We start from the raw sequence: 26,209 nt of genomic DNA, 5'->3' as shown, positions 1-26,209 counted from the left end.
ACAAAATAGGAATATAGAAATTATGTCATGGTGGTGGTTACACCATGTTTTGGCTTTATATATAGTAGAGATGTAATAATATGAAAGTAAAATTAATATTTTGAACAAACACGCACACAATTGATCTAGGTACCGTTTTTATAACGGACGATATGATGTGTCTAACATATTTCTCATTCGTAACCGACTCTCAAACTAAAATTTTCTTTCTGAGCAGATTAATCCTAATTCTTTAACATGATTTTTCATATTTTCTTTCTAAAAAACATCAATAATAATTTTATTTCATTTATTTGTATTATTCCCATTGGACACAGGTAAAGAGGATATCACACAGGAAAAGAGGATATCAACATATATAACTATTTTCCGGACAGTAATGAATCGAGAACATATCACAATTCTTCCCAACCAATCAACTCCTTAGGCTCTTTATTGTTTTATTAATTTCATGTTTAACACAAATTACAGATAACCATTTTCCTTGCAGCATTGAATTGTTTCCTCGATTATTTCCTTAGTCCCATAGTTAAACTTGAATCCAGCATCCCTGAGTTTCTTTGAGTTTATACTTGGTATTGTCCAACCTTTGATTTCCTTTAGCGACCTATAGGATTAAAAATTAATTAAATATTAGTCACAATTAGATCAAGGTGCATTCATACTTAGTTACTAATACTTTTTTCAAGGAAAGGATAATAGAACTCACTCTCGTGTTGGGATTTGAAATTCCGGGTATTTTGCCATAAGAATATCACCTATCTCTTCGAAAGTCACAGTACCACTTAGTGAGCAATTAAACCTTCCTTTAGGGTTTGGATGCTCAAGTAAAAAAATTTGTGCTCTTGCCACATCATCCACATGTGTTAGAGGAAAACGAAGGAAAACACCAAACTGATATTTACCTGCAACATTAATTTATTTTCATTAAAAATATCTTACAAGGAATTAGAGAGAATATCTAATATCTATAGTTAGTCATCATTTAAGCTTGACTTATTGAAATTATCAAATGAGCAAAAAGTAATAGATTTTAAAGAAACACTTTACCAATTACGTAACTTCATTTATATGGGGTCATTTTTTTAAACGTTGAAAGTTGAAAGTCAATGCAAGTTAACAAGGTGTGGTAAAATTTTGTTGAAGTCAAACTTTATTTTTCATTACAAGTTCATAATAATAGAGTAACATGCATATTGTAAAACATACCAAATAACCAAGCAAACGCAGACTCGACTGATTCTGGAAGCTTAGAACAAATGAAAGGTCCAATAACATAAGGAAGAATAAGAGTAACAACATCCAACTCATTCTCATGTTGTGCTGCAAATTCAAGAACTGCTTTTTCTGTCAGTGTCTGAGAAATTGCAATAGTCCAAGCAAATGGCTTCGTCTTATACATAAAATCTATATCACTCCAATAACTCTCATCTAAATCTTCAACTTCTTTACCACTGTTGATAATAGCAGCGCCACTGGCAGTGTAAACAACTCGCTTCACAGTCTTTGAACTAATTGAAGCCTGTAAAATCCCTAAGGCTCCACCAATGGCTCTTTTGGTTAATGTGTGCTCATCTTCATCTTTTTGCAAATCATATGGAGTAGCAGTATGGAAGACCCCAACGCATCCTTCAATTGCTGGAATAAAACTTTCTGGATTATTGAGATCCGCATTGAAAACTTGTAACTTTCGGGATGCACCAGGTAAATTTGTCAGGAAGCTTACATCTTTCTTACTTTTACCTAATGCCCAAACAGCACAATAGTTAACATTAAACAACGACGTAAGAAGCCTAACTAATACGATAACATAATTGTCAGTAATATTGCAATTTCAGAATCGTGGACTACTGCTTTGTTAAAAGAATAGAACAATGTTTTGAATTGTAGTGCAACGCCAATATCGTGGTTTCGGTAATCTTTACAATGGCACATAATCTTTGTGATTGTTGAAATATATTTAAATAGTGATCAAACTCCAAGCCGTGTATTATCCAATGTTTTTTTAAACCTATCCACCATTGTTCTAGTAAAAAAATGGAATATCTTACCTGGTCTAACAGTCGTATTAACCGAGTAACCTTCTAGGAGTAATCTCTTTATAATCATTGAAGCAATAAACCCTCCACCTCCGGTGACACATACTCTTCCCTTCCCTTCTTCCATTTTGACACTTAGTTTCTGAAGATATGCCTCTATCTCAAGTTATTTTGATTAAGAAAGTGGTGTGTGTATATAAAGTTGATTGCGCATGCTCCAACTGCCTTTGGTATTGGTCAGATCGTTAATTTAAAAAGATGGACCCAATAATTCATTAATTCAAGCATTACATTTCCTTGTGGATGGACCCAATGTTTTTTCTTTCTTTTCATGAATGACACGTTAAAATTATTGTTTATTGGCTTTAATAATATGAGTGAAGACGAACTGACTATATTAAAAATATCGCATTTTAATTCTAATAAAATTTTACTTTTTTCTAAATTTTACAATGGGGACAGAGTTTTTACTAGACATCAAGGACTAAACTAATTAGTATATCAAAACTATAAAGAAACATAATAAGTCTTTACATTAAATTTATATGTTTTGTTCCTAAAAATATGACTTTTTGCTGAATCACGATCAGATTCAATTATATTTAGTCCAGAACAATTATTTAAAGGGCCCATATTATTTTTATTTTTAATGATTAAATTGAATAAATTTAAATATGACTAAATAAGATAATAATATTATTTAAATCTTACTTTTTTAAATAAGGTTATAAGGATATTGTTCCACCCCAATCAAACAACACCCCGTTGACCAGACTGGATTACTCGAGCATCGGCCAAGCTCAGTCGCATGATGAAGATTTACGTCACCAGGACCTACCATACCAACCGACATGTCGAGCTAATAGGAGAAGATGGATCATCAACCAAATACGACTTCAAACCAGTATATGGGTCACACTTCTGCCACCCACTGTCACGCTGCTAGTGTTTATTACATGATGTTTGCACCTCTCACTTAACTTCACGCTCTATGGCAAATACAAGCTTAGATTGCGGCTATCACAACCTACAACAGGCTATAAGTTAACTATGCTTAGAGTACAACATGACCATGTCACCCGATACATATATAACAACCCCTGCTCTACTAAGAACAGACCAACAAACTTAAATAGTCGACCACAACAACAACATCCCTCAAAGAACCTTCCATCCACCTCTACTATAATAGAGGCTCTTCCCCTCACAGATAAGATATACATACATATGGGAATATGATATACGACCCACTCGCTAACCTTACTCTTGTGCCTTATATTCACTCATACTCTAAGTTGTTGATCCCCCTCCATTGTCATTTACTAACTTGATCGTTAGAGCACCTTTTCAGTTACCTCCCCCGAAAGGTTCAGTCTCGATCAAGATGAATCCATATACTGACCCATCATAGAAGAGCAGCCTAGGAAGCATACCACCAGGCACTTCGACCTGGCGACTTCCAGCCTGAGACCACCTCATCCCAAATTGAAGACCCCTTTCCAGACCTAAGCGTAGCTCACCCTTCTATCACCGAGTAGGAGAACATTGGCGTCGTCTGTAGGGACTCACACCATGGTAACCACGAGGAACCAAGCACACCCTCTTAGTCAAATCGAAGCGGCATATGTCAATATGCCTCCTCTAAAAAACAATTCCTCAAATAACCCTCAAACCCGCATTTGACCTTCTAACCAAGCTAGCAGAGCTCATGACACCGATGTAGAACCACCACTCCCAACAAACCAACAACTCCCTCGAATTATAGTGAGACAAGAACAAATGATCCAACAACAAGCACGAAGGCTGGAGGAACTCTGCGAATCCACGGTGGAGTCAAGCTATAAACCACCACGGTTGGACATTGAGTTTGCCGATGAATGCCGACCAACCTATGGACTACCAGCCTTCCAGTCAGAAACTACTCACATCGGGGGAAACTCCTACATAGCCAAACATCCCTTCACAACGACCATCATGTCCTATCCATTGCCGAAGCAACTCACCTTCCCCACCAATATCGATTAGTACGAGGGGACGACTGACCCCCATGATCACCTAGACGCCATTGAGGCATCTATGCTTTCCCATGGTGTCACTGATCTCATCATGTGTCGAGCCTTCCCGCTCACACTAAAGCACACCGCCTTGCAATGGTTTACCCGCTTGGTCCTAGACAACATTGATCAATGGATTCTGGCGGAGAAGTTTAGTGTCCGCCTAACAGCTAGCCAGAAACAACCTAGGTCATCCTATACCCTGAATGGTATCTAGAAAGAGCCACATGAATCCATCCATGTGTATTTAGATCACTTTAATAGTGAGGTTATACTAACTCCTGATGTGGCAGTGCACTTGCTAGTGATGGGCCTACTAACCGATATCTTTAAGATGGAGCTTTCCAAGGACACGGTTCACACCATGGAGGATGTCTACTCCATAGCTCAAAAATTCATCAACCTTGAAGAGACTCCAATGCCCAACCTGTGGCCAGCCACTACACAGATAACCCCTCTCGAAAAACTAGAAAACCTTGCTTCGAAGAACACTCTCGACATGATCGCCACAAGTACGATATGCCACAACTCCATAAACAGCCAAAGTACACAACCTATATGATGTGCGCCAAATGGGGGCCAACATTGATCAACCAATCCTATGAAGTCTAGGAGGCCCTATGACTAGGGCAACAAGATGGAACCTTTAAGAATTCCAGTTCATCTTTAAATCATGAGGGACTTAAGAGAACAAATCACATCATCCATCAAGGAGAACTACCTGGGATCCACGATCTTGGAGGAAAATTATGACATCTTTGAGTTATTTTCAATAAAGTAAGAATTATTTTCTCATGGGTAATTTAAGGCATTTTAGTATTTTATTATGATGTAAATAAAGCATGTAAATTGAGTTGGGAACATTTCATGTAATTTCTTGTAAAATGGCACTTAATGACCAAGTGAAAATAGCAAAACATGCTGGGCGTGTGAAGACTTGGCTAGGCGCATGGGACTTGGCCGAGTGAGGTTCTAGGCACATGCGACTTGGCCGAGTGAGGTGTTAGGCGTGTGGCTCTGGCCGAGTGCACCAAATCCATTGGGTAGTTCAAGGACTTAAATTTAAACTTCTAGCCATGTGAAGCCTATGGAGGAGTCCAAATTAGATTCAAACTCTAACCACCAACGTGGAGAGATTGTAGCTAGCCGTGTAATCAAGTCTTCCTTTCCTTAAGGAGATCTTTTTGGACGTGTGCACTTTCAAATCCAAATACAAGTCATGTGGCTTAAGTGCCATGTTAGGAGATTCATTGAATCTAGTCATTACATGTTAAGTTAGTTTTTCTTATGCATTTTTTTTACCTAATTTCGTGAAAGCCAATTGGCTAGCCACAATCTATTTGTATCAACTTTTTCATTCATGAATAATAAGTTTGAATTTATTTTGGAATTGATTTCCCTTAGTTGGGTCGTGACTCCTGACCCTTGGCCAAGCCAAGATTATAGAACTTATCAAGAACTTGTTCCTGTGGCGTTCAAAGGCTTATCACCAGCTTGGTGTGGCGCCTTACCAATTGTTCTCATCAAGAATCCATTCTTGTGGCGAACCTCACCGACGTATCAAACACTTGTGTTTCTGCACCATCATCCTTCATTCCTTTTTCATTTCTCTTATCCAAACATACACAAAACCATACACACTTCATCCCATAATGATATACACATTCCATTCCATATCCATACCCATAATCATACACAAAAATGTGGACATCCATATATACAAGTTACATTCTGCAAGACTAATTGACTTTCAGGTAGGAACAATTGTACAGAAAAGCCAACTATCCTAGAGGTTCACATCACTATACCCCCCCCTCCTCAACACCAACTGTTCCAAAATCCTATAAGAAGTGATGTTTGCCCACCTAATCCCACTCCCAAAGCCAAACAAGAGCAATAAGATCCAGCCGCAAGACATATTGATGTTTTGCGAGATCCATAGCACCTTTGGGCACATAACGGATGACTGCACCCATCTGCAAGACACCATAAAAACCTGATCCAGTTAGGGCACCTTCAACTCGTCATCGCATGATTAGAACAATGAAGATAATACTCTCCCATTCACTAACCCTCTCCCCCAAAGAGATGTTCGCATTATAGGCCACATAATGGACGTCTCCCACACCATGGTCGGGTTGACTAGAACTGACTATTCAATCGAAGATAGAGAAGCCTAGTCAACATCAACACTATTTCAGGAGGATTCGTGGCTGGGGGCACGTCCAGGTCGGGTCAAAAGAAGTACATAAGGGAAATCATTTATGTGGCCATAGAGGTACTCAACAAGAGTAAGATAGGAGAGTGGCCCCACCACTCTCTTTTGATGACCGCGATTATGATGGTGTTATCAGAGGTCATGACGACCTTCTAGTGATCACAACGAAATTGAACAACAACAAGGTCATCTAACTGTTTGTAGATCAAGGAAGTTCAACAAATGTTATGTTCCAAGACCACTTTGATAAGATGGAACTGCACTACCGAGTCCTCATGCCCTATGACGGCCTGCTGATCGGTTTCACTAGTGAACGAATCACACCAAGGGGTTACATCGAAGTCTGAGTGACTGTTAGAGATCAGCTATTGTCGAGAACGATCTAGACCAAGTTCTTGGTCATCAATCATAAGTTGACTTATAATGCCATCCTCGATCGCCCGACTCTTAACTGCCTCGAAATAGTGGTCTCGACCCCACCTATGCATGAAGTTCCTCTCCTTAGACCTAAGGGTCTCCATAGGTAAAGCTGACTAACGCATGGCTTAGAGTTGCTATCAGGTGAGCCTCATAGCCAGCTCGGCCCCAAAACAAAAACCACCCTCCATGAAGCGACAAGGCATTTAGTTGAAAGAATTGGGAAGCCATGCTGAGGAAGGAAAGTTCTCTCCATAACATGGCTCAAGATTGAGCCCCTTAGGAGGACAGTGTGTGGAATCCCCGAGTATTTTGTTTAAATTATTATGTCGATCCCTTTTGTGGTCACACTACTAATGTATTTTGAAGCATATATGAATACAAGACATTGCTCAACCCCCTTTTGCCTCCCGGTTATAAAACTCCATTCAACAAACGCAGGCCAGAATTCAGGGCGATAGTTACGCATTCCTTTTGGTGAAAGCTAACTTGAGTTCCCCAAAAAGCGCGCGTCACATTCCCTAGGGTTAGTGGTCAATGTTGTCCCACAGAGGCATCAACTACATCCCCCGTCACTATTGTTCAACACACATCCCCCAAGGCGCGGACCATGTTGCCCTTGGCCAATGATTCCAATTATACCTCGGGGCTCGAATAACAACCCACTTTGGCTCATTCCCATTTATCCCTCAATGTGAGGACCATGCTTCACTCGCTCAGTATTCATGGTCGGGCACACTCCAGGGACATACTTCCCATTAGATGCTTGACCTCCATTAAATCATCAACCCGATACGACAAAGACGAGCAACATCTCCTCGGGCTAGTTGAACCAAACTAAGCAGAAGAGGAAATTAAAAAGGAACAAATAAAACTGAAGATACAGAATAATGGTAAGCAAATTTGGAAGAAAGTCATTTTATTAATCAAGCAACTATTACAAGTCTTACAAGTTATAATAGAAGAGAAATTTCAAACCGAACAATCTACTACTAGGCAAATCCGTTACAAGTCTTACAAGCTTATATCAGAGGCGACATTTAGAAGTTTTAGGCTGACAATAGCCCATGCACGCCTATGAAGACCTCAAAGAAGCGAGTGCAAGCCTAGTCAGACTTCCTCGGACTGAAGCTACAACATAATTCATTCCAACTCATCCACACCAATGCCTGATAAAGAAGGATGATAGTTCTAAGTCCCGACCATCTGTGTGACCACAACGGTTGGCCAACCTTCCACGATTCAGACATAGGCGGTCCAGATGGACATTTTGGTGGTAGACGACCCTCCTTTGCTAGAGAAACCCACTCGACAACCACATGTAGATGTTAGATAACACTACTCGGGAGGTGCAACTTGTCAGTGCCCAAGCTGCTGCAAATTCATCTAAGAAACAACCTTGAGATACCACTACGCAAGAAGAATGACTTGTGGACGAATTCATCTTCTCCTTTGAAGCAGGACCGCCCTTGAAGATGAATTCATCATCACATCCCATCTTCTTCTCGGACTAGCACGACAGCCAAGGTCACTACCGACTAGCCACATGTCCAAGGGCATATATAACCATAATGATCAGGGTGAACTCTAGAATGCCAACCCTAATAAGAAATCAACGGACATTCGCTTTCAGCATGCATGGATCACGCCATCGCACCAAGTCACAAGGATCGCCCACAACCTTGCCTAGCTCAAATTCAGTAACGCTTAAGTCTACTAGCATGCTCGACTTCTGACCATACTAATAGATTAGGGGAAACTTTTCCACCCGGTCAAATGGCCCCAAATTGAGCGGACTAGATACTCAAGGACAAACCAAGCTCCGACATTTGACGAAGACTTACGTCAGCAGGACCTACACTACCAACCGGCCTGCCGAGCTGAAAGGAGACGAGGTATCGTTAATTGAATATGATTTCAAGCCAGTATAAGGGCCATGCCTTTGCCACCCACTTGTTGCACTACCGACAAAAAAAATAAATATGTTTTTGTTAAATAAATTATGTGCCACATTTTTAAGAAAACGGGAGAATTTAGTGTGAGTATTTAGGAATCGGTTATGGAAGTTATCTACATATTAAAAATACAGGGGATCCCGGATCAAAAGAATCTTTTATGAAGTATTTAGCGTGAGTGTTTTTATTAGGAATCTTTTATCTTGAAAGTAATTTGAAGAAAAGAACGGACGATGAATGTAATTTTGAATTTGATGTAAGTGATCAAAAGAAATGTTGAAGATGGAAGTAATTTGAAATTGTTGTTAGCTAGCTGTATATGAAGTATGAACGCAAATTACATAAAAAACAACTATATATATAATGACATTTACCAAGGTCCATTCATATTAATAACCATAACCAATATTTGGAAGAAGTGACGACATGAAAGAATAAAAGAGAAGTAAAGGTAAAGACGGGAGTGGTAAGTGGTAAATGCCACTTTTCAATCAAGCTTATCACTCTTCTTCAATCTTACTGAAAGAAATGCAAGCTACTTACAACAGAGAGAAGCACATCTCAATTCTCAATTTAGTAGGTGACTTAGCTTTTCTTGAAAGCTATTAGTTAGTTTTAATAACTAACTGTATAATTACAAAAGTTAAGTAAACCCTAATCTCGAATACACCCCTTCAAAATGTACATCCTTAATTCTTTTGTTCTCTAGTACACTCCTTAAAACTATACATCGTTTATTCTTCTATTCTCTAATACACCTCCTATCCCCATGGAGTAAATGTTAATATTGATATAAAAAACTCTAAGAAATTTTATGAGAGAGTTGAACTTAGAAGTAGCTAAAGGGTTTGTGAGAAACATCTATTGTCTAACCCAGGACTGAATTCTATCTTTGACAAAGAATAAATCAAGTTTAATGTGCTTGGTCATATTGTATAGGACTAGATGTGAGCCATAACAACAAGCTAAAGTTTATCACACAAAACCAATGATGTTTGATGAGAAAATTGAAGTTCTAAAACCAATGATTATACCCTAATTATTACTTGAGAAATCAATGCAAGGCTTCTATATTAAGCTTCAGTTTTGGATCTATAGATGGTTTGTTGTTGAAATGACAAATAGTCAAAGGATGTCATCATGATTGACCTATTTAGTTTTGATGAAGACAAAGAGTTAAATAGAAGTTTGAAGACTTGGGTATCACAACAAACAACATACCGAAAAATCAAGGTCAACGTCGTAGAACTTAGGATTGCTTTTATATTCTAGAGTCTTAAGATGCTTTCCTAGTATTGAGTTTAGGTTAGGTAAGCCCAAGATAGAAGTCTCACATAAAGTCTAAAATCAAAATTATATAGGTTGAGGCATCACATCTAAATATATATATAAATAATAAGTAAGATTCATGCATTTGCATTAGGCATACATGGTTTTGTGCATAAAGGAATCAATCATTTCAAAAATCATGAGTTTCATGCTCTTTCAACATATAGAGAATTTACCATACATTTAGGAAAAACTATTTTCACACATATTAATCGATTAACTCAATTGATGATCGATTAAATCTTGTTCAAATCCGTTAATCGATTAGGGAAAGGTGTAATCAATTAAAAGGAGGTACAATAGCTAACCTCCCATAATTTCTAGCTTATTAATCAATTAATAAGGTTAATAATTGATTAAGCCATAACTGAAAAACTGTTTTCAAGAAACAAGTTAATCAATTAACATACAATATAATCGATTAATATCAGTTACAATCAGTTATGAACAGAAGCTGTTATTTTAATCAGAACAATCAGTTTTTAGAAAATAGATTTCGAAGTTTCAATTCAGAGAGAGAAAGAAAAACTCAAGATTCCTAGAGCTTAAATTTCAAGGCTATCTTGTTGATCTTTGAGAAGTTTTTCTTGCATTCTTTTACAAGAGAGAAAAGAGAGAGAAAATATTTTCCAATGTGTTGAAAATTTTCATTCAATTGAAAAACCTTGCATAATATTCACAATTAGTGTTAGGGTTGTTTGTGAGAATTCTGTCAATGGTTGTAGTGCCAAATTCAGAGTCTATATCTACACAATTTGGTGTGCAAAGTAACACGGTGAATTTTCTGTTATTCAAGGATAACTATCGTGGTGTGTTGGTATCACCACAAGTAGAGAATTGGGTGTCTTCACAATGTAGGAAGTCTTGAATCGAGCGATAGTTTTGGCTGGGGCCAATTTAACGAACAGTGTGGTATCCTAGTAGGCGTAGAAAGTGGTCAAACCAAGAATGTAGGCTCAACGGATTCAGGAAGGAAGTTCTTGCTAGAGTTATTGGAAGTGTAATTGTAATTGAACATACATTTCTGATAGTGAAGAAAAATCTCCCAGATCAACTGGGAGACCTGGATGTAGTTTGCAAGTGGACCCGCAAACAAACCAAGAAAAAAACCCTTGAGCACTTTTCTCTTTCCCTATCTCTTTATGATTCTGTCTTTACTTGCTTTCTGTGTTTAATTGCATTATGTGATTAGTGCTTACTGTTGTTAATCTGTGAATAATCACAAATCAATTTAGGATATTAAAGATCAGAAACCATCATTATTTTCATTGCAAGAAAAGTTTGTTTTTCAAAGAATCATCAATCAGTATAACCAATTAACGAGCTAACTATAATCGATTAAATCAACTGTCATTAATCGATTAACCCTGTTGATAATTGATTAATTGCAACAACTTTGTATTCTGCGCATAAATCAGAAAAACATGATTAGTGATCAGGTACACCTATTCACCCCCTCTAGGTGTATTTTACCTTACTGGTATCCAATAAGTGGTATCAGAGCTAGTACGAAGGTGCTAGCTTGGTCACTTAATTCGTTGATCCTAGGGATTATCACTGTGGGTTCCACTAACCCTTTCGGCGGTGATGGCGCATGCATCAACCGCCCTCCGATTTTCAGTGGCGAGGGGTACACCTACTAGAAGGTGGGCATCAGAATCTTCATTGAGGCAATGGACACGGAGATTTGGGACTCCCTTGTCAATGGGCCTTTTACTCCACTACACTTGGTGGATGGTGAGCCCAAAGAAAACCCAAAAGGATTGTGGACTAACAAAGAGAAATGTAAAGTCCAGCATAATCTCAAGGCAAAGAAAATAATAACCTCTACATTATCATACGATGAATTCTTTAGGTTTTCACAGTGCCTAAATGCAAAAGAAATGCAGGATACATTGAAAGTAACCCACTAAGGCACAAGTGAGGTTTAGCGCACAAGATTGAATGCGTTAACACATGAATATGAGCTGTTTCATATGTTTCCAAATGAATCAATAAATGAAATGCAGAAAAGATTCACTCATATTGTTCATCATTTAATTGCTTTAGATAAGAGTTTTGCTATTGGTGAACTTACCAACAAAGTGTTGCGTTGTCTTGATAGGAAATGGTAGCCCAAGGTAACAACAACAATGGAATCAAAGGACTTAGACACAATGCCTCTAGCAACTCTCTTCAGCAAACTCCAAGAGCATGAGATGGAGTTGGGGCGCATAAGAATGCATGAAGATTCAGACATAAAGAAAAATGGAATCTCTCTAAAAGCTACATCGTCACAACAACAAGAAGATAGAGATGATGAAGATTCCGAGTCTGGGCTGGATGATGAAACCTGAACTCTTCTAGTTAGAAAATTTGGCAAATTTCTCAAGAAGAAAGGAGGGTTCAAGCGTTTTCAAAAGATAGAGGTGATTGATTCAACCAGAAGAGGCAAAGCTCCCAAAGGTCACCTAATTTGCCATGTGTGTGGCAAACCGGGCCATGTGAAATATCAATGCCCAAGTCACCTCAAGAAGGTTGAAAATGAAAAGAGCAAACCCCGAGAATTTAAATCCAAGAAGGCCTATATAGTTTGGGATGTACCAGAGGACGAAACAACAACTAGCACATCCGATGAAGAGGAGACTGCTAAACTGTCCTTGATGGAAAATGCTCAAGAAATTGGTAGCTTAAGAGATCCAGATGACACGAGTGAGGTACACTTTTCTGACAACTCTTCGTGCTCTGATGAGTCTCCTACTTATGATGAATTATATAGTGCTTTTGTTGAGTTACATGAGGAACTAAAGAAAAGATTTTTATTGATACTTGGTGAGCCAAGACTGTATTAGATCGATTTATTTAGTTACAGGTTTATTCTTTGTTCGCCATCTTGGCTTTGTTGGGAAGAATTCTCAATGCTGACATAATGGTTTCAAGAATATTCCATTTGATCAAAAACTTGACTTTATTGAATTATTAAATATTTCATATCATCTCGAGTTTGTGGAATAAATTCCAACTCCGGTTTACTGGTATGAATTTAGCAAATTAACACAAATGATAATGAGTGATATTTATTTCCATTTCCTTTTATTAACCAAACTACTTCCTTGTTGAAGGTTGGTAAAGAATAAATAAAAAAGCAATAAATTGTTAGTTGCAGAATTTAAATGATCGAAAGTAAATGTTAGTTTGTGGAAATATAAATGACAGAAAGTAAATGTTAGTTGCGGAAAGTAAATGACTGAAAATAAAAGTTACTAGTTAGATCACTCATTATGACTGTGCATTTTTCCTTTTCACAAAGATACAACTTATGAATTAAATTGCATATTGATTCAATATTTCTTTCTTTGTCAGTAAATAAAATTTATTTGATAACACTTTACTATTTTATATTTGTATCTCTTTAATTATAGTATAGTATAGGGTTATATCGAACCACAAGGAATTGTCTAATAGAAATGTACTCATACTTTGTATCCTTTATCAAAAGTAAGAAAGTAACAAATAAAGTTGTTTTGGTGTTTTTATGAACTAAGAAACATGAAAAAGTTAAGAACTTACTATTTACAAATCCAGGAAGAGAAAATTGGTTTGAAATATGGAATTATTTATAAACTCAAATGATTTTTGAAAACATTACAAGTTATGTGTTATACTTTCGGTTAATTCCAAACATCAGTTCATAAAATTTCCCTTAGCCCTCCAGCGAGAAAAAGTGATTTATGGAGGTTAAAAACCTCCACTATTTGAGGAGGTCTTTGTAATGTTTAATTTCATAATTTTCACAATTGAATTTCATAATCTTCACAACTTTAATCTCATTAATTTATAATTATTATTTAAATATAAACTACTAAATACAAATGTTCTTAACAATAATAAAATTTCATTGCAAATAATCAAGGAAGCATAACATAGTTGAAAGAGTTATAGTCCATCATTAATTGTAAATCCGAATACACCATTAAATCTAAACAAAACTAAAAGTAGTCTCATATGACACTTTAAAAACAAAATACATAACATAAATCCTAAATGTTGCTGGCTCTAGATGATCCTCTTGCACCTAAAGGTGTATCATGCATATTTGCATCATCATTTTCCTGAAATAATAAAATGAAAATATTTAGTTGGAACAATAAAAGAGCATTGATAATTACCGCATCATTATATACATTTGGTTCATATAATATTGCATGTCCTATGATTATGCACACTTGAGTAATACATTTCTGTAGATGCAATAACGTTAACAAAGACAAGATATTATATCTGCAATATGAGCTTTCTTCTGTTCAAGGAGAGAGTGAAGTTTTTTCTGTTTTATTGTGTGTAAGTATAGGGGCTATATGTTAGATAGAAAATCAAATAATAGAAACAATACTGGGTAAAGCAACCTAAGAAAAAAATTATTGAACAATAGTTTATAGAGCTTCTTAGGAGATTCAAAACTAAACCAAAAAGTATGAGAAAGTTGATTATCCAATTATGAGCTTTCAACAATAGCATATTCTTTGAGGTTCGACCTTATACCAATGAATACATTGGATCAGGGAGGCATATGAATAAACAAGTTGAATTCAAGAAGAATGTTTGGATTATGATTCTTGAAATCTAATGCAACAACATATCATCTCCTATTTTTATAATAAATTTCATTATATTCAAATCAGGAAAATCAAACAAACAAACAAAATACTGAATATAAAAATGATAATTGCACATACATGTGTAAAGAAGTTAGCCAATTCTTCAGGGATCCCTCCTTCTTTTGTTATGATGTATGACTTAAATGTTGATTCCAATTTGTTGCATCTCTCTCGCCAATCGTTAGAAGATGAAGATGCAACAACAAATGATGAAGAATGACTCAAATCAGAAACTCGAAGTCTAGTATTCCTATATGTATTCATAGGAACTGCTCCATACTCATGGTTAGCATTCTCCCAGAATGATCTAGTCCCATCACTCTACCAACTGAATCATGGGGAGAAGCTTCAGATTCATCAACGTTAGTTTGAGTCAAAGCCTCTTGAACTTATTCGTACATGCATGCCAAAATGTTATCAATTGTAAAAAATTGAAGATTAAAATTCAATGCATGCAAACAAGATTACTTAATTAGATTGAACTTACCGCTACATTCCTTGACGCTTCATTTACAAATGTTCAATCCCTCCTTTTATGAGTGGCAACATATAAGTTTCCACGGCCTGGTGGCTTCCTATTCACCATTTAAAATATAGAAAACTTAATTCAAAATTGAGACTTTCTAAATAAATAAAAAGTAATAAGTGAAAAGTCTAAATAAATAAAAAGTAACATCATAATGTCACTACCATCTCACGCCTTCTTCTTGAATTTGGCTTAGAACCACAAGTATGTGGAATTACTTGCTTCTTTCGACTTTCTTTGTTTTTCCTACAAAGTTCCTATGAAAAAACAATTACATATTCACACAGTAATCAAATGAATAGCTATATAAAAATTCAAATAACCAAAGTAATGGCAATTTATATACCATAGTTGATGGTCTCAGACGATAGTGAACAAAACGGTTCGATTGATATTTGTCTATGCCAATTGGAAAATTTCTTATGATTTCATCTCTAGTCTTGGCTGGATTAGAGAACTCATCCCATAATCTTTGCCTACTTGCACACCATTTTCTCCCAAGACTAAGTTTGCAATATCGTCTTGAAATGCGTTCACTAGTCCTAAAACAAAAACAAGGCTTCCAAAAAGTGACATTAAGTTTTCAATTTCAATTTTACATATAAACATAAATAATATTAGAGATAAAAATTTACACATGTATAACTATTATATCTTTTTGATTGTATCAAAGCACTCTGTAAAATAAGTAGAAGGTATACCACTACGTCCCCCATACCACTTATCATAATCTATTGGAAACAACTTGCAATCAGATGCCAAAGTTCCTAAAAATCCAGCAAGAAGGCCTTGCGCATCACCATAGGCTTCACCTTGCTCATCAAAAATCACAATGATGCATAGCCCGATTGGTAAGTTATTCACTTCTCTAACTTTGACCTTAATCTGCTTGACAACTCTTCGTGAGTCAATAACAATAAAATAGAATATCAAGTGAGATGTTAGATTGTTAATTCTTGAAAATGAACACCTATATGAATGTAAATATATTATATCTTTCACTTTCTTTGGTCCCATCCTCTGTTATGGACCAATTAGTTCATGTTTTTTTATTGCAATACATATATGCTACAAATATTGAGAATAAACCAAGTAGCTAGATTCTATTCTATGTGTAAATGTTACTAATTTGAAAGCCTTTGGAGCTTTAAACAACCACTAACCCCACTACAATAAATACGAAGTAAACATGATGCATAAATAATAGGCCTATTATTATTATAAATGCTAAGTAAACATAACACTTGTACCTATTGTCTTGAAAACCCAATAATGTGTACACTCACGTCCAACATGATCTGTCAATGTTTCAACTTCTTCTAGGACTTCCGGAGCTGACACATCAGGAGCTTGTAAGGAATGCACTGGTGGTGCAATGTCATGTGTCACTTGTGAAGGGGCTTGAACTGATGGTGAAGGATTTGTTTGATTTATTGTTGGTGAATAATGAGTTGGATCTTCTATTTGAGATGCAACACATTGTGATTGAGGTGTTGATTTTAATGAATTCTGAAAACGCTTCACTTTTGGCATATCTTTGTATACACGTGAAAAAATAGAAAATGAGATAAAAACAATTAGATAATAATAAGACATAATAAGTAACTTCATAAAGGAAAGGAAATAACAATAACAATAACTATGTAAACCAATTACCTCTAAGAAAGTATGATACTATCTAAAGCCGACGAGGCAATATTTTTGGGGTACTCTGTTCATAGTAAAGCATATCGAGTCTTTAATAAGTATACGATGCATGTTGAAGAGTCCGTCCATGTAAAATTTGATGAATCTTCTCCGAAAGAGAAGAGGAAGGATTTGTGTGATGATGTTCCAGGTGCCCTGGAAAATGCATACACAAAGACATGGAAAAATAGAAGGAGGATCAAGAGGATTAGGAAAGAAATTAGATCATCAAAATATGCCATTGGTTTGGAAGACAAAGAAAGATCATCTACTCGACAAGGTCATAGGTGATATCTCAACAAGAGTAGTAACACGTAAATCTTTGTGAAACTTTTGTAATTTTGTAGCTTTCGTGTCTCAAGTTGAGCCTAAGACCATAAATGAGGCCATAGAGGATGAACACTTGGGAATAGCTATGCAAGAAGAGCTAAACCAGTTTGGGCGCAATAACAGATAGGACTTGATCCCTAAACCTAAACATCATCCTATAATAGGCACTAAATGGGTCTTTAAAAATAAATTGGACGAATATTGTTTGATTATAGGAAATTAGGCACGTCTAGTAGAAAAAGGGTATAATCAAGAAGAAGGCATCGACTATGATGAAACCTACGCCCCTGTTGCGATGTTGGAGGATATCCAAATGTTATTAGCCTTTACATCGATAATGAACTTAAAGCTTTTTCAAATGGTTTTAAAGAGTGCTTTCTTGAATGACTATATTCAGGAAGACGTATATGTAAATCAATTGCCTGACTTTGAATATCATAAATTCCCTAATCCTGTATACATACTCAAAAAGGCGCTATATGGTTTAAAACAGGCTCCTATAGCTTGGTATGATTGATTGAGTATTTTCTACTAGAAAATGGATTTGAAAGGGGCAAAGTTGATACAACTCTCTTTATATTAAAATCGAAAAGTAATGTCTTGTTAGTAAAGATTTATGTGGATGATATAATAATTGGTGCTACTAACAATTTACTTTGTAAAGAGTTTTATCATCTAATGAAAGGGGAGTTTGAAATGTCAAAGATGGGAGAGTTGACATTCTTTCTATGATTACAAACAAAGCAGATGAGTAACGAGATATTCATTCACGACACAAAATATTGCAAGGAGCTACTACAAAAGTTTGAGATGGATAAGTGTAAAGAAGCAACAACACCCATGGAATAATCTTACTATCACGACAATGATGAAAAAGGTAAAGCAATAGAGGTAACAAAATATCGTGAGATAATTGGTTCATTATTGTATCTAACTACTAGTCGCCGTGATATAATGTTTAGTATATGCATGTGCGTAAGATAACAAGCATCTCCTAAGGAATCTCACTTTAGTGCTGTAAAACGTGTTATGAAGTATCTTAAATGAACATCAACTATGGGTTAATGGTATCCTAGGGATGCTTTGTTATCCCTAATAAGATATTCTGATTCTAACTTTGCAGGATGCAAGTTGGAGCGGAAAACTACTAGCGGGACTTGCCATCTGTTGGGCAACTCCCAAGTATCATGGCATAGTAAGTAGCAAGCATGCGTTGCTTTGTCTATCACCAAAGCGGAATATATTGCTGTCGGCGTGTGTTGCACTCAGATATTATGCTTTGTTTGTAATCCAATAAAATGCGATAATACTAGTGCCATAAATCTATCAAAGAACTCCATTATGCATTCTAGAACTAAGCATATAGAGATTAGACATCAATTTTTAAGAGATCATGTACAAAAAGATGATTGCATACTTCAATTTGTTGAAACCTCGAAGCAATTGGCATATATTTTCACCAAATCCCTTCACGTGATATATTCTTTGTGTTGTGCAGAGAAAATGACATACTTGATGAAAAATATCTAAACTAACTTGCTTTAGGGAAATTTTGTGCCTTTGGTTGATCTTGAATATATGCTTATAAATGATATATGTTATGAATGCATGATTCTTTGCTTAAACTATCTTCTTAAATGTTTCTATGCTTCCTTAGTGTGTCAAAATCCTTCAGTTTTGTGTCTTACAATAACACTCTTGCTTACTCTAGAACTCTATAAAATGCACTAAAATCTGTGTTAGTTCTACTAATAATCGATTGTTTTGTGTCTTAATTGATTAATTTGAGTTCAAGTAACCAAAATAAATTTTCATCTTGCTTTTTAATCGATTAACACACATCTTAAACGATTACCTTGGCTCAAAATTCTAAAAGTTTGAAAATTTTAAGTTGGTTAGTCGATTAACTACAACAGATAATCGATTAACAGCAGTAGTATATCAATTTCAAGTGACATTTTGGGTCATTTCCACGTAGAACCCTAAACCCTCTTTCCTTCCCCCCTTCTGAATCAATTCTCAAAATTGAGTGTCCCTAACCAATTCAATAGCTAATTCGCATACTATTTCACAATTCCATCTTCCTACAACTCTCAATATCTATAAAATCCAAATCTTTAACCATTTCTCTCTATAGGAACCCTAAACCCCAATTCAGAAAATCGATTAAAGCAATGTTTATACCTGAAAGTATGAGTGGAACACGTAATATTAGAGTGAAGCATAGTTCCAAATGTGCCAGAGGATGGGAAAAAGTCTCCTCTTCTGCTCAAGGTGGAAGAAAGAATCATGGTGACCCCTATTACTCTCCCATTCTCCAAGTTGCTCGGTTGGCCAAGTTCCATGGTAGAAAACAAACATACATCTGGTATGCGGATATGGAGTGACTGGCCGAACAAGGTTTTCATTTCCCACATGGATTGGAGAACCAAGGAACTAAGAGGTAAAATCTATCCTTCACTCATTCGGGAATTTTATAGAAACTTTAGGTATAAGGATGAGGTTTTCTCTTCAATGGTTATGGGTAAAATGATAGAATTCGATGAAGAATATTTTCTGCAAGTTGGAGATCTAACTAGTGGTGGACCACTGTAAGGGGGTTGTTATAATGAGTTGTGGGACTCATTTGATGATATTGAGATATATAAATCAAGACTAAGAGGGCCTCACTTGTTTGTACAAGGACAATTGACCAATGCTAGGTCATTATCTGTTGAAAACCGGCTCTTACATTACCCAATTGTGTATATTTTAGTTCAGAGAAATACAAACCATGCTCAACCTACAATCCATGATCTCAAGCTCATGTTGGCCATAATGGAAAGCAATGCTATAAATTGGCATTCAGAAATCTTGAAAGTTATGAATGACATAGTTTCATCTTCATCAAGGTTGCTTGCCTATGGGATTTTCATCTCCCGTGTCATTGACTACTACGAAATTGACACGTCAGATGTGGACACAATGACTAAAAATTCCCTAGAGCACCTTGTAGGTGACAATCTTATTCACAAGATGTGCATTTACAAGTATGGAAATATCAAGAGGATCACAATGCCAAAGTGAATGAAGACTTACCAAATGAAGCCAATGTTGTGATTCATAGTGATCCAAACCCCAAGCAACCACAAACCGAGGCATATGTTGATCCTCTGGAACCATCTTTTGGGCTTGCTCACTTGGATGCTATGGAACAACGCCTCAATGCACGTAGTGATGGTCATTTTCAGTCTATGAGAAACTCCATGGCAGCTAAATTCTAGCATCAACAATAGAGGTTATACAAATACCTTGAACACATCATCTTCATTGTGCGTCCCACACATGGCTCATCACAACCACCACCACCTCAAGAATAGCTTAGATAGGATTTTCTAGAGTCTAGGGTATGTGTGTTTGTTTTGGGGATTGTATTTTGATGTTGGCTATATTTTGTTGTTTTCTTTTGAACTACTTATGCCCTTGATGAACTCATTTTGTAATGTCTCGTAAAACTATGTTATTAACTTGGATTATGTTTCAATTATTGCGTGAGACTTTGATTTTATATAGCTGTGTATCTCTACTATTGAATGGTTAATATGCTCTGTATGTGATCTAACCAAAACCATTAATATTCTATGCAATTCATGTCAAACTTACACATATAGATATATCTAACAACTAATTTCTGTCATAATATGTCTTTATTATGAATAATCGATTAACTCCATGAAAATAATCGATTAATGATAAACACTGTGCACTTGTTCAATTGTTTTTAGATTTCTTAATCGATTATCCTTGATTACTTAATCGATTAAGACTAGTGAATTTTGTGTATATCTTTCCTTACCTTTGGCTATTAATATCATACTTTATCATAGATTTTTTATCATGCCAAAAGGGGGAGACAATGTTGTTTGAGCTATTTTGTAGGTTGCAGTAAGCTTCCACATATAATCACGAAGTGCTACCCTTGTGTCACCTCTTACATGGTTGAGGGGTTCAACGCATTTTGATTCAACCATTGCAAACACATTTTGTCCAGCTTCAAGCCATCAAACAGAGGATCTGCTTTAGAGTTTGTCATCATCAAAAAGGGGAAGATTGAAATGGAAAATAGTCAAAGGATGCCATCATGATTGACCTACTTCGTTTTGATGAAGACAAAGAGTTGAATGGAAGCTTGAAGACTTGGGCATCACAACAAACAACATACCAAAAACTCAAGGTCAACGTCGTAGAACTTAGGATTGCTTTTATATTCTAGAGTCCTAAGATGCTTGTCTGATATTGAGTTTAGGTTAGGTAAACCCAAGATGGAAGTCTCACATAAAGTCTAAAATCAAAATCATATAGTTTGAGGCATCACATCTAAATATATATATATATATATGATAAGTAAGATTCATGCATTTGCATTAGGCATACATGGTTTTGTGCATAAAGGAATCAATCATTTCAAAAATCATGAGTTTCATGCTCTTTCAACATATAGAGAATTTACCATACATTTAGGAAAAACTATTTTCACACATATTAATCGATTAACTCAATTGATGATCGATTAAATCTTGTTCAAATCCGTTAATCGATTAGGGAAAGGTGTAATCAATTAAAAGGAGGTACAATAGCTAACCTCCCATAATTTCTAGCTTATTAATCAATTAATAAGGTTAATAATTGATTAAGCCATAACTGAAAAACTGTTTTCAAGAAACAAGTTAATCAATTAACATACAATATAATCGATTAATATCAGTTACAATCAGTTATGAACAGAAGCTGTTATTTTAATCAGAACAATCAGTTTTTAGAAAATAGATTTCGAAGTTTCAATTCAGAGAGAAAAAGAAGAACTCAAGATTCTTAGAGCTTAATTTTCATGGCTATCTTGCTGATCTTTGAGAAGTTTTTCTTGCATTCTTTTACAAGAGAGAAAATCTTTTCCAATGTGCTGAAAATTTTCATTCAATTGAAAAACCTTGCATAATCTTCAAACTTAGTGTTATGGCTGTTTGTGAGAATTCTGTCAAGGGTTGTAGTGCTGAATTCAGAGTCTGTATCCGCATATTTTGATGTGCAAAGTAACTCGGTGAATTTTCTATTATTCAAGGATAATTCTCGTGGTGTGTCGGTATCACCACAAGTAGAGAATTGGACGTCTTCACAAGGAAATAAGTCTTGAAATGAGCGATAGTTTCGGCTGGGGCCAGTTTCGTGAATAGTGTGATATCTTAGTAGGCGTAGATAGTGGTCCAACCGAGCGTGTAGGCTCAACGGATTCAAGAAGGAAGTTCTTAATAGGGTTATTGGAAGTGTGATTATAATTGAACATACATTTCTAATAGTGAAGAAAAAACTCTTCGATCAACCGGGAGGCCTGGAAGTAATTTGCAAGTGGACCCGCAAACGAAGTTCCTGCTTTCTATATTTAATTGCATTATGTGATTAGTGCTTACTGCTGATAAACTGTGAATAATGACGAATCAATTTAGGATAGTAAAGATCAGAAGCAATCATTGTTTTCATCACAAGAAAAGTTTGTTTTTAAAAGAATCATCAATAAGTATAATCGATTAACGAGCTAACTATAATCGATTAAATCAATTGTCATTAATCGATTAACCCTGTTGATAATCATTTAACTGCAGCATCTTTGTATTCATCGTATAAATCGGAAAAGCGGGATTAGTGATCCACTACACCTATTCACCCCTCTCTAGGTGTATTTTACCTTACTAGTACCCAATAGTTGTTTCGTGGACCATCATATAACAATGTTTGATCCGACATATACACAAGCCTTGGAAGTATATTTTATGTCATCTGGATCAACCACCCAATCTGAACCAAAGCAAGCTAAGAGAGACAAAAGGGTAGAGGGTGTAGCAGGTTCAACATGAAGACTAATGGTTGATGACCTATGTAGATATCCTAGGATTCTCTTTACTATACTTCGGTGTTGTTGTGAATGTCGACTCATAAGCGGACACACTTTATTCACACTAAAGGCATGATTAGGTCTAGTTAATGTGGCATAATGAAGTCCATTAACCACATATCTTTAGAGGCTATGATTATGGAAGTAGTTAGAGCCTACTTTCACTATGCCAGATATCATAATTAACAATGGTCATTCAATAGTGCTTTCCTGAATGACGCTGTTAAAAATGAGGCGAAAGAACATCAACACTGCACATTAGAGCAATGGCTGTCAATTTGGGTAGGTGGATACAACTTTAACATTGCACATTAATGATGTAAGCACTAACTTGAATGAGTTCTATTTAACAGCGTAATTTATAGGAAGTGATGTTCATATACATTTATTCCACAATGTAGGGTTAAAGAAGCGCTATTGAAAATGACATAGTAACAGCGATTTCTTAAATGTGCGTTGTGTTGAAGTGAAAATTAGAGGTTTTCCCCCTCAACAAATGACCCATTTGTTGAAAGGAGATTTACTCCAATTTGCAAGTTATTTTTAATTATTTAGAGTGATGAGTGATGAACAACTTATTTAATTAGTGACTTTATTTATTTACTCCATTTCCGGGTTCCTTTTAGCCATACCATAAAGGTCGGTCTTATTTCATTAAGTTAATCATACCATTTCTTATGAAAGTTTGGTATCAAAAGAATAATAAAATGAACAAACGAATAAAGTTAGAAGTTAATCGTACCTCTTCTTTCGAAGGTTTGAGATAAAGAATAAAAAAATAAAGCAATAAATAAATGTTAGTTGTGGAAAATAAATGACAGAAAGTAAATGTTAGCGGTTAGATTTATTATTCATCACTCTTTTATTGTCAAGTAACAATCGATTGATTGAATTGCACTTTTTGCTTATTATTCCTATGTACAAAGTTACAAACCATGAATTGGTTAACACTTTACTACTTTACACTTGCATCTCTTTCAAGATTCTATTATAGTATAGTTGTTAAAAGAGTTTTTCTTACTGGTTATTGAGGCAACTTTCTGATTTATTTATTTAAGGACAGGTCGATTCTTTGCTCGCCATCTCGGCTGTGTTGGAATAAATTCGAACGTCAGTATAATGGTTTCAAGAATGTTCCTTTAATAAAAATCTTAGCTTTATTGAATAATTAACAATTTCATACCATCTCGACTTTGTTGGATTAATTCCAACGCCGATATAATGTTATGAATTTAGCAAATTAACGCAAGTGATAATTAGTGATATTTATTTTCGTTTTCCTTTATTAATCGAACTACTTCCTTATGGAAGGTTGGTAAAGAATAAATAAATAAATAAAACAATAAATAAATGTTAGTTGTAGAATTTAAATGACAGAAAATAAATGTTAGTTAGATCACTCATTAGGACTGTGTATTTTTCTTTTTCACAAAGATACAATTTATGAATTAAATTGCACTTTTATTCAAGGTTTCTTTATTTGTCAACAAATAAATTTAGAAGTTAACACTTTACTATTTTACATTTGCATCTCTTTCAAGGTTCAATTGTAGTATAGTATAGGGTTACGTCGAACCACAATGAATTTCCTAATAGAACATTATTATAAAAATGTTATATCACTAATAAAGTTTGAACATATTTTTTTGGTTTGATTTTGTTTATGAAATTTTAACAAGTAAACAAATAAACATAAACAACTAATATGCACAAATTCTTGAAAAGAGAATTGGTTTGAAATATGGAATTATTTCTAGACTCAATTGATTTTGAAAACATTACAAGTTATACTTTTGGGTGATTCCACACATCATTTCTAAATCCTTCATCTAGTGTCCTATAAAGATAAGATGATTTTCAAACCTTATGTAATACATTAAACAATAGTTAAGTGCCACTTTTCGGAGTAGGTTGTCACACCCTACTTCAGGCTCCAATAACATCATTTAGCCTTGAACTTAAGTTGCTTAAAATAGATGCTTAATGTGGCAAGTGAACTAAGGTGTAGATTATACGTTTTAGTTCACTTGTCAACTCTTTGAGAAGAATCATTTTTGGATCTTTGAATCAAGTTTTAGGTGATCAAGCCAAAACCGCATTAAGAACTTCATAAAGAATCAAAGCTTAACCAAAAGTAATAACTTGAAAATAATTGAATTCAAAAGATGATACAATTAAAGAGAAGAAATTACATCATAATCCAAATCAATATATAGGAACATGAGCCATTTATCCAACGATGAGATGCTTTTGGACACAAATGAGATTACAAAATCATGTTTTTGTATCACATTTTCCATCTCCTAAACTAATTTGGACATAAATTCTCCAAGAAATTGCAAAGAAGAAAGTGTAGAAGAAGAGAGGATTTCGGATTTGAGAGAGTATGTGTGAAGTTGAATGTGCATGAATCAATATATGAAGACTTGAAGTGCCTCCTCTTTATAGGACTTTTCTGCCACCGCCAAGCTGCTCAATTCCACCGCCAAGCTGCTGACCAAACCCTTCAGCATGGGTTTGGTCACTTGGCCAAGTAGCTTCGTCACCTGCTTGGGGCTGAGTCACCCAAGCTATTGTGAGCTACTTGCCCAGCTCTTGTGAGCTACATCTGAAAAGCCTATGGATTCTACTTAGAGTGAGGTCATGCATGAAGTCATGGTTGCATGGTGGCTAAGTCACCTTGACCAACTTGGTGAGTGCACACCGCCATGCTCCTATGTGCCACCGCTAAGCTACCTGCTTGAGCAGATCTGACCATGCTGATGGTGAGGTGGCATGGTGCTTGCAGATCTCGTCAGGTGTGTGGTTTCAGGTTGGGTGGTCATAGTGCTCCGTTAAGCTGCCTGCTTGAGCAAGTTCGCTTGTGATAGGCTTCTGTTCTGACCGTGCTAGGTTGAGTCTGACCGTGCAAAGTTGGTGTCCAGGTCAGCTAAGCGTGGTTTGGTCCAAGCTAAGGTAGTGAGCAACTTCATAGTGACTCCATGCTTTCCACATAGGCCAAATTTTGTTGAATCACGCTTAAGGCTAAGCACATAGCTTGCCACGTCAAGCTTAAGCATGTCATGTGTGGATCATTTTCGCCTATTTTGAGC

At 35.8% G+C, this 26,209-nt stretch overlaps 1 protein-coding gene and 1 pseudogene across 1 annotated transcript; both read right to left on the bottom strand.

Moving 5' to 3' along the window:
- LOC109345856 (vestitone reductase-like) lies at nt 414-2,233 on the bottom strand. The gene is made up of 4 exons (XM_019585098.1): nt 2,052-2,233; nt 1,210-1,743; nt 710-905; nt 414-607 (listed from the first exon to the last, which is right to left on the bottom strand). The coding sequence occupies exons 1-4, from the start codon at nt 2,164-2,166 to the stop codon at nt 466-468; spliced, it is 987 nt and encodes a 328-aa protein (XP_019440643.1). The 5' UTR covers nt 2,167-2,233; the 3' UTR covers nt 414-465.
- Nucleotides 14,789-16,708, bottom strand: LOC109344627 (annotated as a pseudogene).

Source organism: Lupinus angustifolius, chromosome LG04, assembly GCF_001865875.1.
Source record: "Lupinus angustifolius cultivar Tanjil chromosome LG04, LupAngTanjil_v1.0, whole genome shotgun sequence".
Classification (NCBI taxonomy): Eukaryota; Viridiplantae; Streptophyta; class Magnoliopsida; order Fabales; family Fabaceae; genus Lupinus; species Lupinus angustifolius.
Note: the sequence above shows the minus strand (reverse complement) of the source record. Positions and strands in the feature narration are given on the sequence as shown.

Bases quoted from the DNA above. Each gene is read 5' to 3' on its own strand.
- LOC109345856 (XM_019585098.1), bottom strand. From the start codon at position 2,166: ATGGAAGAAGGGAAGGGAAGAGTATGTGTCACCGGAGGTGGAGGGTTT. The intron at 1,744-2,051 runs GTAAGATATTCC...TTTGGGCATTAG, and splicing joins TAATACGACTGTTAGACCAG to GTAAAAGTAAGAAAGATGTA. The intron at 906-1,209 runs GTATGTTTTACA...TTAATGTTGCAG, and splicing joins TGCGTTTGCTTGGTTATTTG to GTAAATATCAGTTTGGTGTT.